The sequence below is a fragment of the Lepidochelys kempii genome, chromosome 11, assembly GCF_965140285.1.
Source record: "Lepidochelys kempii isolate rLepKem1 chromosome 11, rLepKem1.hap1, whole genome shotgun sequence".
In the NCBI taxonomy this organism is placed as follows: domain Eukaryota; kingdom Metazoa; phylum Chordata; order Testudines; family Cheloniidae; genus Lepidochelys; species Lepidochelys kempii.
In genome coordinates, this window is record NC_136390.1 from 45,386,900 (window position 1) to 45,400,103 (window position 13,204).

The 13,204-nt window shown below is 38.7% G+C and overlaps 1 protein-coding gene across 1 annotated transcript in view; it reads right to left on the bottom strand.

Moving 5' to 3' along the window:
- The window catches only part of TTN (titin), a 468,698-nt gene that overhangs the window by 352,932 nt on the left and 102,562 nt on the right, over positions 1-13,204 (bottom strand). Inside the window, exons 17-19 of the mRNA XM_078847988.1 lie at positions 12,455-12,604; positions 1,086-1,226; positions 202-396 (exon numbers count right to left, since the gene is read on the bottom strand). Of these exons, the coding sequence (XP_078704114.1) occupies positions 202-396; positions 1,086-1,226; positions 12,455-12,604 (486 nt within the window). The remainder of the gene's footprint in view (positions 1-201; positions 397-1,085; positions 1,227-12,454; positions 12,605-13,204) is intronic.

The window sequence follows — 13,204 nt, forward strand, 5'->3', positions numbered from 1 at the left end:
TGTTGCGGCCCCAGAGGCAAAGGTGGGTGAGTTAAATGTATCCCCCCAAAAACTCCAAGGTGTCTTCACAAAGGCAGTGTAGGGACTTATGGGTCCAAGAGGATTAATGGCACAAAGTCGAACTATAGAGGAGTATGCTTTTATCTCCCTTTGCAGGCCCCATATCAGAGCTACAGAGTGGATTTCAGGTTTTATTAATACCTCTTCCATCATCTGCTGCAGATGCTCAATCAGATCCAAATTTTGCTTGTAATCCTCCACAACTCTGCCAAATTTGCTCAGCTGTTTCTGTAACTCGTTGACTGACTCCAAGAGGACACCAGCTTTACCATCAGGATGATTTATTACACAGCCAGTAACTTTCTTCTCTAAATTATCCATCTTCTTTCTCAGAATCTATTTTGAAAGGTGCACTCTTGTTAACAATGATGACAGAAAGGTCATGGATGTTTTTAGAAATTGAATAGTAGGGAAAATTTGCAAACCTCCCTTCATAGCCTGTTGTCTAAAAACTACAGTTAAGAATACTATACATTTTCAAAAGCAAAGGCAGAAGGCTCTACCCTTAGATGGGCATGGACAACTCCTATTGCAGTCAATGGAAAAAGCACACATCTCCCTAAAGGTAAATTGAGTTAAACATTTACAACTTTTTAACTTTAAAAGAAATAGATCTTTCTATAAAATATAGGCTCTTATTATATACCCTTGAATAGAATGATCTAGATGGTATCTAGAAAAAGAGCAAAGGAAGAATTTTAGCATCTCATTTTGGCTAAAAACAAATTAATTTCTTTAAAGCATATTCTGTTAACTTCTACAGAATTAATTTCAACATACAGGTCAAGAATCTGATGTCAGTAATATCAGTGCAAATCTGGAGTGATTCCACTGATTTGAAGAAATAGGAGTAACTCTATATTTACACCAGTATAAATGATGTCAGAAACTGGTGTACACATTGTATGTTGTTATTCATAGATTGGAAGGCCAAAATCATGTAGTCCGATCTCCTGCTTAACAGAAGCCATACGATTTCACCTCAGTAACATCTACGTCAAGCCCATAACTTCTAATGTTATTACCTGCATTTTTTCAGCATACACTTCAACCTGCTGAATCTGTATCTTAAGAACTTTCAAATTTCGAGCTTTTTCTGTTTTCTTGGTATAGTTAAATTTTAGGTTGTTGAATTTCTTTTTCAGATCTTTAAATGACTCTCTGAGCTGTAAGAAAATTAGCATATTTTTCAATAAGAAACACTGGATCACATTTTAAAATTGTTAAATGGCTGCTAAGACAAACTAACTACAACAGGAACATTTAGAGCTTCTCCTGGGGATTAAAAACACTATAGATCATAAAGGAATCTTTGTGCCCTCCGTTCCTCAGCAGGTAAAACTATAAGTCAATGTTTCTTTTCAGTAGTGGAAAAATCTTGCTGAATGAACATGAAACAATATTACACATAAATCCTTGAAAATATACCTGTAATATAAGCATTCTTGTAATGAGAAAAATTTGCTTAATTGCCTAAGGCCAGCATAAAGCCCTACATACCACTTAAGCCATGTGGGCATAGAGGGAATAAGGAGAACGATTGTATAAGGGATGCTTTGCACTTCCTGCATGTTGAAGGGGATCTATGAGTCAGCTAGCACAGAAAGGGATGTTTTGGTCAAGGTAGGAGCCAGTGGATACTTGCTTAGGGTTAAATCCTGGCCCCAAAACTTTCATTGACTTCAGCGGGGCCAGAATTTCACCCATATGAAGTATGCAGAGGAATTTTGTCTGATATTCCAATTCAAAGGCTGAAGTAGTGGCCATGGAGGTGCTGTAAATCCCATGACCTGCCCATATGTTGAGGGACATGAGTTTCATACAGTTCCTGGATAAATAGTCTACCAAGGCTTGGATGAATTTCACCCATTGTGACTTTCCCCTACAAAATTTGATTTAGTTTGTATCACCCTAGTTTTTTAAAGGTAGGACATTATCATTATACTCAGAACTAGTCTTTGGCAACCACTCATGGGAGAGACAAAAATTAGTTACTTAACAGGAAAGGTACTTTAATAAATGTGGAACAACCTCTTAATCCATTTGTTTGGGGATACTTGGGGAGATTTTCTCCAGACAGCAGGTTCCCTAATAAGAATAATTTTTTGTATAAAGTTCATTCTAGAGAAAACAAACATTATGTGTTACATAATCAGAATATTATTGCAGCTGCAGGCAGTGTATTAGTTGTATAATAAGGAAGGTAACATTTAAGGCCCTAATACTGCGAAGAGCTACACAAGTGCTTAATTTTATACACAGTGAGTGGTCTGATTGTCTTCAATGGGACTAACAGTGTGTAAAGATGTTCATAACTCTTTGAAGGATTGAGGCTTAATGTTGTGTCAGTGCTGGAATTTTGGTGAAATTTTTCAGATCCATAGTTTATTTGCCAAAAAAAAATGCAGTTTCAGGGTGACCAAAACAATCTGAGAAGTCGGCAAATAGTTTTAACCATATCCAAAATGGGGGGTGGAGGAATTGAAATAGTTGAAATGGTTCATTTCAACATTTTCTAAATGATACATTTTGACTTTGTTTTAAAGCAATGTTTCGTTTTGAAACTTAGCTAGATTAATTTTTTAAAGGATAAACCACACCTGAAAAACAAAATAAAATGAAAAAAAATTAATTTCAACTCAAACAAAATGATTTGTTTTACCCAAAATATTTTTGTTTAAGTGAGAAAAACAAAAAATATTCAGTTTTGGTTCAACCAGAAACAATTTATGTTAATATAATTTAAATATGCACAAAAATCATGCATACTATATTATAATATCAATTTATTTTGTAAATAGTGCTCAGTACCATGGCATCTAATTGTCTAGGCCTGTTATGGTTTTATTTATATATTTATTTTTACTTTTTCAGTGTTGCTTTGGGTTCATTTTAAATGCTCTGTTATAAAACATATTTGGAGCTTTGTACAATCCTGTTTGGTTCCCTATATAACAACTTGCCCTATATATTCAGTGAGATTAGCACATCGAATATTTTGTTGAATTCCACTACTATTTTTTTATTGTTTCAGAGTTATTTTTCCTTGAATCTTATATAATTCTCTGATTTATTTACAACTGCTAAAATGTTTTTTGCCTATTTACTAAACTATATAACTTTAAAAATTTTTAAGGGATAGCCCACAAGAGACATGAATGAACCATTTCTGTTTATGATGTGCTATTATAATTATAATAAGACTGCTTAAAATATATTTATGATACCTTATAAAAGACATTATTAGAACTAAAATTTAATTTTGAAATAAAAAATTCTAACAATGTATAAGTAATACAAAAAATCTAAAATGGAAGAACATAACAGAATTTAAATGCTTTTTTAAAATGGGGGATCCTCCCACAAACTTCATGTACCTTCACAGATTAAAGACTTCTGCTTTTATAAGATCTTGTACACTATGGCTATATGAAATAAACTGTTATAAAATGATTTTTATCTAGACCAAGCGACACAAAGTAGATGTATAAAATTCATTTACCAGTCTTAATGATCTAGTTCCTGATCTTCGTCGTACAAACACTTATACTGGACAGTCACTTTATTCACTTATGTAGTAACAGTGGGCTCAGGATCAGGCCCCCAATTTGGTATTTAACATGTTTGAGTTTTTGAGTATTTAAGAGTCAGTCAGACATATACTCAAAATCCAAAGAGTAACGAATGCATGTTTTGTAGTTACTGTAAGCACAGTGGCTACTCATACATTATTATTATTACTTACTAATGTTAATCCACCAAGGGACATATTTTTCATTTGCATTTTATCTAGTAGGAGAACATTCCCAGCTAGCACATGATATCAGCAATGCACAGACAGATGGCATTGACTCAGTCTGAGAGAAAGGAAGGGAATTCTATCATCGAGTGTGAGCTCCAATTAGTTAAGCTGTTCATCCCTCCTAATTACAAAGAATAATACATCTACGGTAAAGCACCATTTCAATAAAGGCAGGTGTACGGAACGACATTTTGTCTTCAAAATATAAAATCTTCATTTTAAATCTAATTTGGAGGAAAATCCGCAGGACTGACATACAGATGAGTAAGAGTGTATTTTGGTTTACTTTCAGAGCTTATACCCATACACTACTAATCATTTATAAGGACAGAGGCTCTCCTCATAGCACTATGGGTATGTGAAATGCGATCGCCTTGTTTCAGATAAGATGGTTCATGTGTCAAAGGTCTGCAGCTGCTGTCACTCTTCTCTCTCAGCCTCAGTGGAAAACCAGCTCAAACTCAGGACCATACACTGCTCCCTATCGATACATGCAAACAACTACTATTGACATCAGCAACTGCATGCTCTCATTGAGGGCAGTATACAGCTCTGAATATTTAGAAGCAGAGAAATCTAACCTTATCTCAGTTCTTCACCCATTTACTGCAAAATGTAATGTGAAATTGCTAAAAGAACTTTTCCTCCAAATACCTACATGATTTCAGCCTGCTGGTTTAATGGAACTTTATCACTTAGTGATCTGACCATAGTCTCATAGTCCTTATTCATGCAGCTGTTCCTAACTATAGTCTCCTGTGTCATAGGTGGAGAATGATGGTGGAGGAGGGGGATGGCTGCTACCACTTGCTAAGACTTATCACACAAGAAGCACAAAACAAACAAACACTAAAAGCAGGACATAAAGCTGCTTTAAAAATGTTTTTGTTAACTGTAAAGTTTAAGAAAAACATTTTCATCCATGTCCAAGATTCTTCCGGAGGCACTTCAATGAGGCATTCTCCTCTCCTTTTTCACTCCTGTAGTCTGGGTATGAAAATAGGCAAGAGGGGAAGGTGGTTGAAAAGAGATTTTCAAAGGGATAGAGACAAAGGAATAAACAGAAGCAAAGCTGGCTAGAAGGTGGGGAGAGGAAAAAGATACCGTTCAATTTATCATTGGAATCTTGTCAAGTAGGCAAGGTGCTGAGAACCCTCAGCTCCGACTGACTTCAGGAGGAATTGAGGGTGCTCAGTACCCCTCAGGAGTGCTAAGCACCTTGTAGGATGAGCCCCAAGCACCAAAGTATACCTTCCTATAAATTTGAGGAATATAACAAAATGGGGGCTTGGGGAGGGTGAGGCTCAGTTCAAGGTAAATTACAGTACAGATTATCTGCAAGGTGGTTTGCAAAATTATTCCCTGCTGAGAAAGGTCTTTTTGTTGCAAAGGTCAATTTGCAAAAAGAATTAAGTCATTTTTAATTTCATGTGCATTAGCTAAACACAGGGCTACATCCTGGAGTTATCACAAGGTCTGAGTAAGGGCAGCACATAGTTGCACTATCCTAGAAGCATATCAGTGAGTCACAATTCGATCCTGGCTCTCCTTTGTTGAGGGTAGCCCTATATCTAGCACAACTTACTTCCCTGGCTGGACTGGCTCAACTATACTGGCTGATGCACTTGGGAAGTGTGGAGGGGTGCGGATGGGAGACAAGGCAAAGCTCTGCCTGTATCCTTTCTCTGCCCCCCATGTAGACAGAAGAGCAGTAGCCCTGTAGGGGCTGTGCCCCCTTCTTGTGCACGGTAGCCCAAGTAGGCAGGTAAGGGGGATAAAAGACCTTGACACCTGCTTCAGACATTACAAAAGCATACAGGGCATGAGCTCTTGTTTTTGCCTTTGCAAGCGCTCTTTAAAAAGAAACAAAAAAGAAACAAATGTCTTTGTTTTGTCTGCAAGACTGTTGCATATTTTACACATCTGAACATAAAATTGTTTCCCTGCGTTTTAAAGGAGCATTGGTCCTTTACTAGTAGACCAGAGTCTAGCTTTACACACATGGTTAAACTTGTCACACTAAAATTAAGCATGTGCGTAAGTGTTTACAGTAGGGTCTAAAACTGCTGATCACAAACTGTTTTGAATTTACATTTGAAATGTGATGTTGCCGGTTGGTAAACTGCAAATAATTAGGTTAGGTGGTTGCTGTTACTGTTCTGTTTGACAGGCACTAACAACTGCTTCCTGCTACTGACAGATTAAGTGAAATGTTTACTGACTTACATGTGGTAGATAGCAAAGGAACTAGTATTTGTTCATGTGTGCTTGTTGTTAAGAATAATATCAGCCTAACTACTGATGTTTAATAAATACATTTTAAAATAATAAATTGCACTATTTTAAAACTCTTAAGAAAAAACTCACAACTTTTACCCTCTTGAACTAATTCAGTGCCATTCATTTACTTGGTATCTATGTAGATTTAGTTTTAAATGTTTAATGAAGAAAATCGGCAATGAATTAACATGTATTCAGGTACAATTATCTAAGCATTTGTACAGGAAACATCCTCTGAGCTAAGTAATAACGGAAATGGAAACTGATTAAAGACAAAGGCATCAAAGGGGCTATTTAGCATTATTTCAGTTATATTAAAATCAACATTCAGTTAGGCCATTGGGTGATTGACTGAGTGGGTTAATGCCTATCTACTTTCCCAGATACTTTTATGCCTTAATTGAAAATATACCGTGTAATTATTTTTACAGGGGGTTTCCATTAGGTTTGAGAACCTAATAGGTTGACTGTATTTTGCAAAGCAGCTGCTCAAGAGTACTGGTGAGTAACAAAACGAAAAGGAGTACTTGTGGCACCTTAGAGACTAACCAATTTATTTGAGCATAAGCTTTTGTGAGCTACAGCTCACTTCATTGGATGCATACTGTGGAAAATACAGAAGATGTTTGTTTTTATACACACAAATCATGAAAAAATGGGTGTTTATCACTACAAAAGGTTTTCTCTCCCCTCAAGTATGCATCCGATGAAGTGAGCTGTAGCTCACGAAAGCTTATGCTCAAATAAATTGGTTAGTCTCTAAGGTGCCACAAGTACTCCTTTTCTTTTTGCGAATACAGACTAACATGGCTGTTACTCTGAAACCTGTCATTATGCAAGGCACTGCATTTAGCTGTATGGAGTGGAAATCTATCAACTGCATGAAAAAACTTGTACAGACAGACATCATCTTCCTTTCCCAATGCAAACATATGGACATTGTACCAAAAGGACTGAAGGTAAAAAATCCATTACAATCTACATACCACACAGACTATGCTGACAGCTTGTGCCACACGCTCTCAAAGAAACTGCGGAACCATCTGATCAACATCCTCTACAGCAAACAGGGAAAGATAAAGAATGAGTTCTCAAAAATGGATACTCTCATAAAAAAACAACCTTCCACACAAAATTCCTCATGGCTGGACTTTACTAAAACTAGACAAGCCATTTACAACACACACTTTGCTTCTCTACAAAAGAAAAAGTACACTAAACTTTCTAAACTACTACATGCCACAAGGGGCCACAGCAATGGTTCCCTCAACCCACCCAGCAATATTGTTAACCTATCCAACTATACTCTTAGCCCATCAGAAGCAGCTGTCCTATCTCGGGGCCTCTCCTTCTGCCCCTCCACCCCCACGAACATGATACAGTTCTGTGGTGACCTAGAATCCTATTTTCGACATCTCCAACTCAAGGAGTATTTCCAACACACCTCTGAACAATATACTAATCCACAGAGACCTCCCTACCAACACTACAAAAAGAAGGATTCTAGGTGGACTCCTCCTGAAGGTCGAGATAGCAGACTGGACTTCTACATAGAGTGCTTCCGCCGACGTGCACGGGCTGAAATTGTGGAAAAGCAGCATCACTTGCCCCGTAACCTCAGCCGTGCAGAATGCCATCCACAGCCTCAGAAACAACTCTGACATCATAATCAAAAAGCTGACAAAGGCGGTGCTGTTGTCATCATGAATAGGTCGGAATATGAACAAGAGGCTGCTCGGCAGCTCTCCAACACCACTTTCTACAAGCCATTACCCTCTGATGCCACTGAGAGTTACCAAAAGAAACTACAGCATTTGCTCAAGAAACTCCCTGAAAAAGCACAAGATCAAATCCGCACAGACACACCCCTGGAACCCCGACCTGGGATATTCTATCTACTACCCAAGATCCATAAACCTGGAAATCCTGGGCGCCCCATCATCTCAGGCATTGGCACCCTGACAGCAGGATTGTCTGGCTATGTAGACTCCCTCCTCAGACCTTACGCTACCAGCACTCCCAGCTACCTTCGAGACACCACTGACTTCCTGAGGAAACTACAATCCATCGGTGATCTTCCTGATAACATCATCCTGGCCACTATGGATGTAGAAGCCCTCTACACCAACATTCCACACAAAGATGGACTACAAGCCGTCAAGAACACTATCCCCGATAATGTCACGGCTAACCTGGTGGCTGAACTCTGTGACTTTGTCCTTACCCATAACTATTTTACATTTGGGGACAATGTATACCTTCAAATCAGCGGCACTGCTATGGGTACCGGCATGGCCCCACAGTATGCCAACATTTTTATGGCTGACTTAGAACAACACTTCCTCAGCTCTCGTCCCCTAATGCCCCTACTCTACTTGCGCTATATTGATGACATCTTCATCATCCGAACCCATGGAAAAGAAGCCCTTGAGGAATTCTACCATGATTTCAACAATTTCCATCCCACCATCAATCTCAGCCTGGTCCAGTCCACACAAGAGATCCACTTCCTGGACACAACAGTGCTAATAAACGATGGTCACATAAACACCACCCTATACCGGAAACCTACTGACCGCTATTCCTACCTACATGCCTCCAGCTTTCACCTGACCACACCACACGATCCACTGTCTACAGCCAAGCTCTGCTATACAACCGCATTTGCTCCAACCCCTCAGACAGAGACAAACACCTACAAGATCTCTATCAAGCATTCTTACAACTACAATACCCACCTGCGGAAGTGAAGAAACAGATTGATAGAGCCAGAAGAGTTCCCAGAAGTCACCTACTACAGGACAGGCCTAACAAAGAAAATAACAGAACGCCGTCACCTTCAGCCCCCAACTAAAACCCCTCCAACGCATTATCAAGGATCTACAACCTATCCTGAAGGATGACCCAACACTCTCACAAATCTTGGGAGACAGGCCAGTCCTTGCCTACAGATAGCCCCCCAACCTGAAGCGAATGCTCACCACCAACCACATACCACACAACAGAACCACTAACCCAGGAACCTATCCTTGCAACAAAGCCCGTTGCCAACTGTGCCCACATATCTATTCAGGGGACACCATCACAGGGCCTAATAACATCAGCCACACTATCAGAGGCTCGTTCACCTGCACATTTACCAATGTGATATATACCATCATATGCCAGCAATGCCCCTCTGCCATGTACATTGGTCAAACTGGACAGTCTCTACATAAAAGAATAAATGGACACAAATCAGATGTCAAGAATTATAATATTCATAAACCAGTCGGAGAACACTTCAATCTCTCTGGTCACATGATTACAGACATGAAAGTTGCGATATTACAACAGAAAAACTTCAAATCCAGACTCCAGCGAGAGACTGCTGAATTGGAATTCATTTGCAAATTGGATACAATTAACTTAGGCTTGAATAGAGACTGGGAGTGGCTAAGTCATTATGCAAGGTAACCTTTTTCCCCTTGTTTTCCTACCCCCCCCCCCTCCTCAGACGTTCTTGTTAAACCCTGGATTTGTGCTGGAAATGGCCCACCTTGATTATCATACACATTGTAAGGAGAGTGATCACTTTACATAAGCTATTACCAGCAGGAGAGTGGGGTGGGGGGAGAGAAAACCTTTTGTAGTGAAACCTTTTTTTCATGATTTGTGTGTATAAAAACAAACATCTTCTGTATTTTCCACAGTATGCATCTGATGAAGTGAGCTGTAGCTCACAAAAGCTTATGCTCAAATAAATTGGTTAGTCTCTAAGGTGCCACAAGTCCTCCTTTTCTTTTTGCGAATACAGACTAACACGGCTGTTACTCTGAAACCGGTGAGTAACAAGTGCACCAACATTTATTTCATTTAGGTTTTGGGGACAGAGGAGCATGAAAGTAATTTCTCTTGCTCATGCTCTCTTTGGGTAATCCAAAGAGTAAATAAATAGAAATATCATTTTACTTAGCAGGGAATCACATCCCCTCTGCCATTACTATGATCACTGCAGAATCCTAGGAACATAAGAATGAAACCAGACATCCATCTAGTCCAACAACCTCTCTCTGGCTGGTCTTAGATGCAGAGCTGTTTAGAAAATGTTTTTTTTTCCCGTGCAGATAATCTTCAGTTTTCAGTCGAAAACTGAAATCAGAAAAATTTTGGCTGAAACCTAGAATATTTTGTTTGTGAAATGCTGCTGCGATGCTTTGTGCTCCCATTCTCCTCTCTAGAATGGGCTCCCTGGTCAGACTACATCTCCCATGAGGTACCCCAGTTTCCCCTGCCCCACAATGAAGAGAGGTGGTTCATACTGGCAGTTGACTGCAGTGGATCATGGGGGATGAAGTCCAGGGGGAGAACCTGACCCACAGAAGAGACTGGGAGCATGAGGCATCCAAACTACGACTATTATGAGGCACCACAGTGTTACTTCAGAATCAAAATATTTCAGTTTGGGGGCATTCCGTTTTTCAACAACACCACTGAAATTCTCCCTGAAAAGTAGGCATTTTAAATAAAAAACCCCTGTTTAATCAAAAACCCAATTTTCTGCTGAAAAAACAGTTCAATGGAAAATTTTCAACCAGCCCTTCTGAGAAATGTACACGATTCCCTTACATGGACAATTATGGATTAACCTATTTCAATTAACCTATTTCAACCTATGTCAATTTCTTCCTAATTTTGATTTTTGCTCTGACTGCTACCCAACGAACTGTGGATGTTCTCATTATCTACATTAAGTGGCTGACCCATTTTTAAAATCCTAACCTTCTTGACCTCTATAACGTGTAGTGTCAAAGAGGTTTTTCATTCATTGGTTTTAAATGTTACCATGTTCCTGTTTGATGAGAACAGGGTAAATATGAGTGCCCCGTTTATCTTTTCTATACCATTAATTAGTATGCATACTCTTTCTTGTCCCCTCTTATTCATTCTCAGTTTAAACTAAACAGTCCTTTCAATCTATCTATCAAACCTCTATTCATTTTTGTTGTTTATAATTGAACCACTATTTCTGCTAAATAGGCAAGGATATTTTATTGTTATTATTTATTAGTGGTATTTGTATTACCATAGTGTCTAGGAGCCCGAACCATGGAATAGTACCCTATTGTGCTAGGTGCTGTACAAACATAACAAAGAGCTGGGCCCCTGCCACAAGGAGCTTCCAATCTAAGTAGGGTGCCCAGAACTGAACACAGCATAAAAGTTTTCAAAGCAGCATGTATGTTATTTTAAAAGAGCTAACTGTAATACAGCACATTGGAAATGTGAACCTTAAATTTGTTTTGTTGACTCTGTTAAAGGTGACCTGCCAGGGGAAAATACATGGATCTTATGTCCCTTTAGTTTCTTTGTGGTGTATAAAGAAAGCCTGAAAGGTTTTGTTAAAAATAAAATGAAATAATGAAAATTTGCTTTTTATGTTCAAAATCCAAGATATTTCTACCCTGGAAGATGCTATGGTGACTGGCAAAATAATGACATTCTGCTATCACAAGAGATAAAGATTAAAAATGGATCAATTGATAGGCTAAGTGACTTTTAGTCAGACTGGTTAATGGTTTGTTTTTTTTTCCTCCTTTCTATGTTTTGATTTTACTTCAGTGCCTAATGAACACTTGGCTGAAAGGATGTCCTGTTAAATTCTCAACACTGCTGCAATTTAAGGTGTCAAACCACATAGCCGAGGCCCCCAAAATTCCTCCAAGACCCAGGGAAGATCAGATGTGACATTCTGATATTTCTAAAGTAAAAAATGACTAAGTGTTTTGTTTTGTCTTTTTTTAATGAATACCTTCTGGTCTTGTTTATGCATAATTAAAAAAGGAGGGGTTGGTAAAAAATCATTTAAAAAATCCTTTGCAGATCACATTTAAACCTCTAATTAGAATGCCGATAATTCTTTTTAACGTGAGGAACAACAGTAAAGCTACATGATACATAAAATACTGCATTTGCTTGAGGCTTTACTTTAAAGACATTTATAAACCCAAGCAACTGAACTGAACCAGATTTAGATAAGAGCTATGCTGCACATCTGTACCTGAGAAAGTGCAGATGCTATATTTGCATCCCTCTTTTTTTGTGTGAAAGCCATTAATGTCAGCATGGTAGCTTCACGTAGATTTGAACACAGGCTTGGATTTTAAACATAGGCCATAGATTTTACTGCTTGTATGTGGATCAAGGGCTGCTGGTAAGATGAAAATCTACTTTACTGTATATGTATATGGTATTTGTGGGAATACCTAAGCCGTAACACACATTATAGCACACAACAGCTTTTAGTAATTTAATCTGTTCTTTTCACCAGACCTCATTTATCTCTTCTCTACTTGTGCAGTACTGGAAGTTGTGTGACAGTTCCTCCTCATACTTATCTGCTTTGGTTCTCCAGTTAATGCTGTCACACTCCAGAGTAGCAAGCTCCTGCTGTAGAGTCTTTACAGAAATATTAAAGCAGTTCTAAAAAAAAAAGAGAGTAGAAAATGAAATAATTATGAGCTGGATGTGCTGCCTACACAACATAGCAAATGTCTAACTCTTATGACATTGCTTAGGGTTTAAAATACGGAAAATGTTTCTGCTTTATCTTAGACTTAGTCAATTGAAGTGGGAAAGTTTTCTGAGTTGATTTAATAGGGTGTCGTGGAGGGAGGAACGGTTATTACAAAGGGGGTTAAAAATCCACTCGGATGTGGCAAGGGGCGCAGGTTTTGGGGTGTTTTATCAAGGCAAACAGTGTGCACAAAAATAGTCCACTGCCTGGACACAAAATGGGGTTGGGTGACATTATCTTCTTCGAATTTTCCCCCATTTTAGTTGCAGAGGTGATCTGGGGATTGGAGCTGGCTAATTAAAGGGTGTGTTTCTGGTGCAACATCATGGCAGTGGTACAGGTTATCAATCGCCAAACTTCCAGATCACACAGGGTTATGAAGTTGGTAAGGGCATTTGTTCTACAATGCTTAACCTTCAACTTCTGTTTTTCTTCAAAGCACATGCCGGGCATGGATAACGGCATAGCAGACGCCTTGTCTTGTTTCCAGTTTGACAGATTTTGTG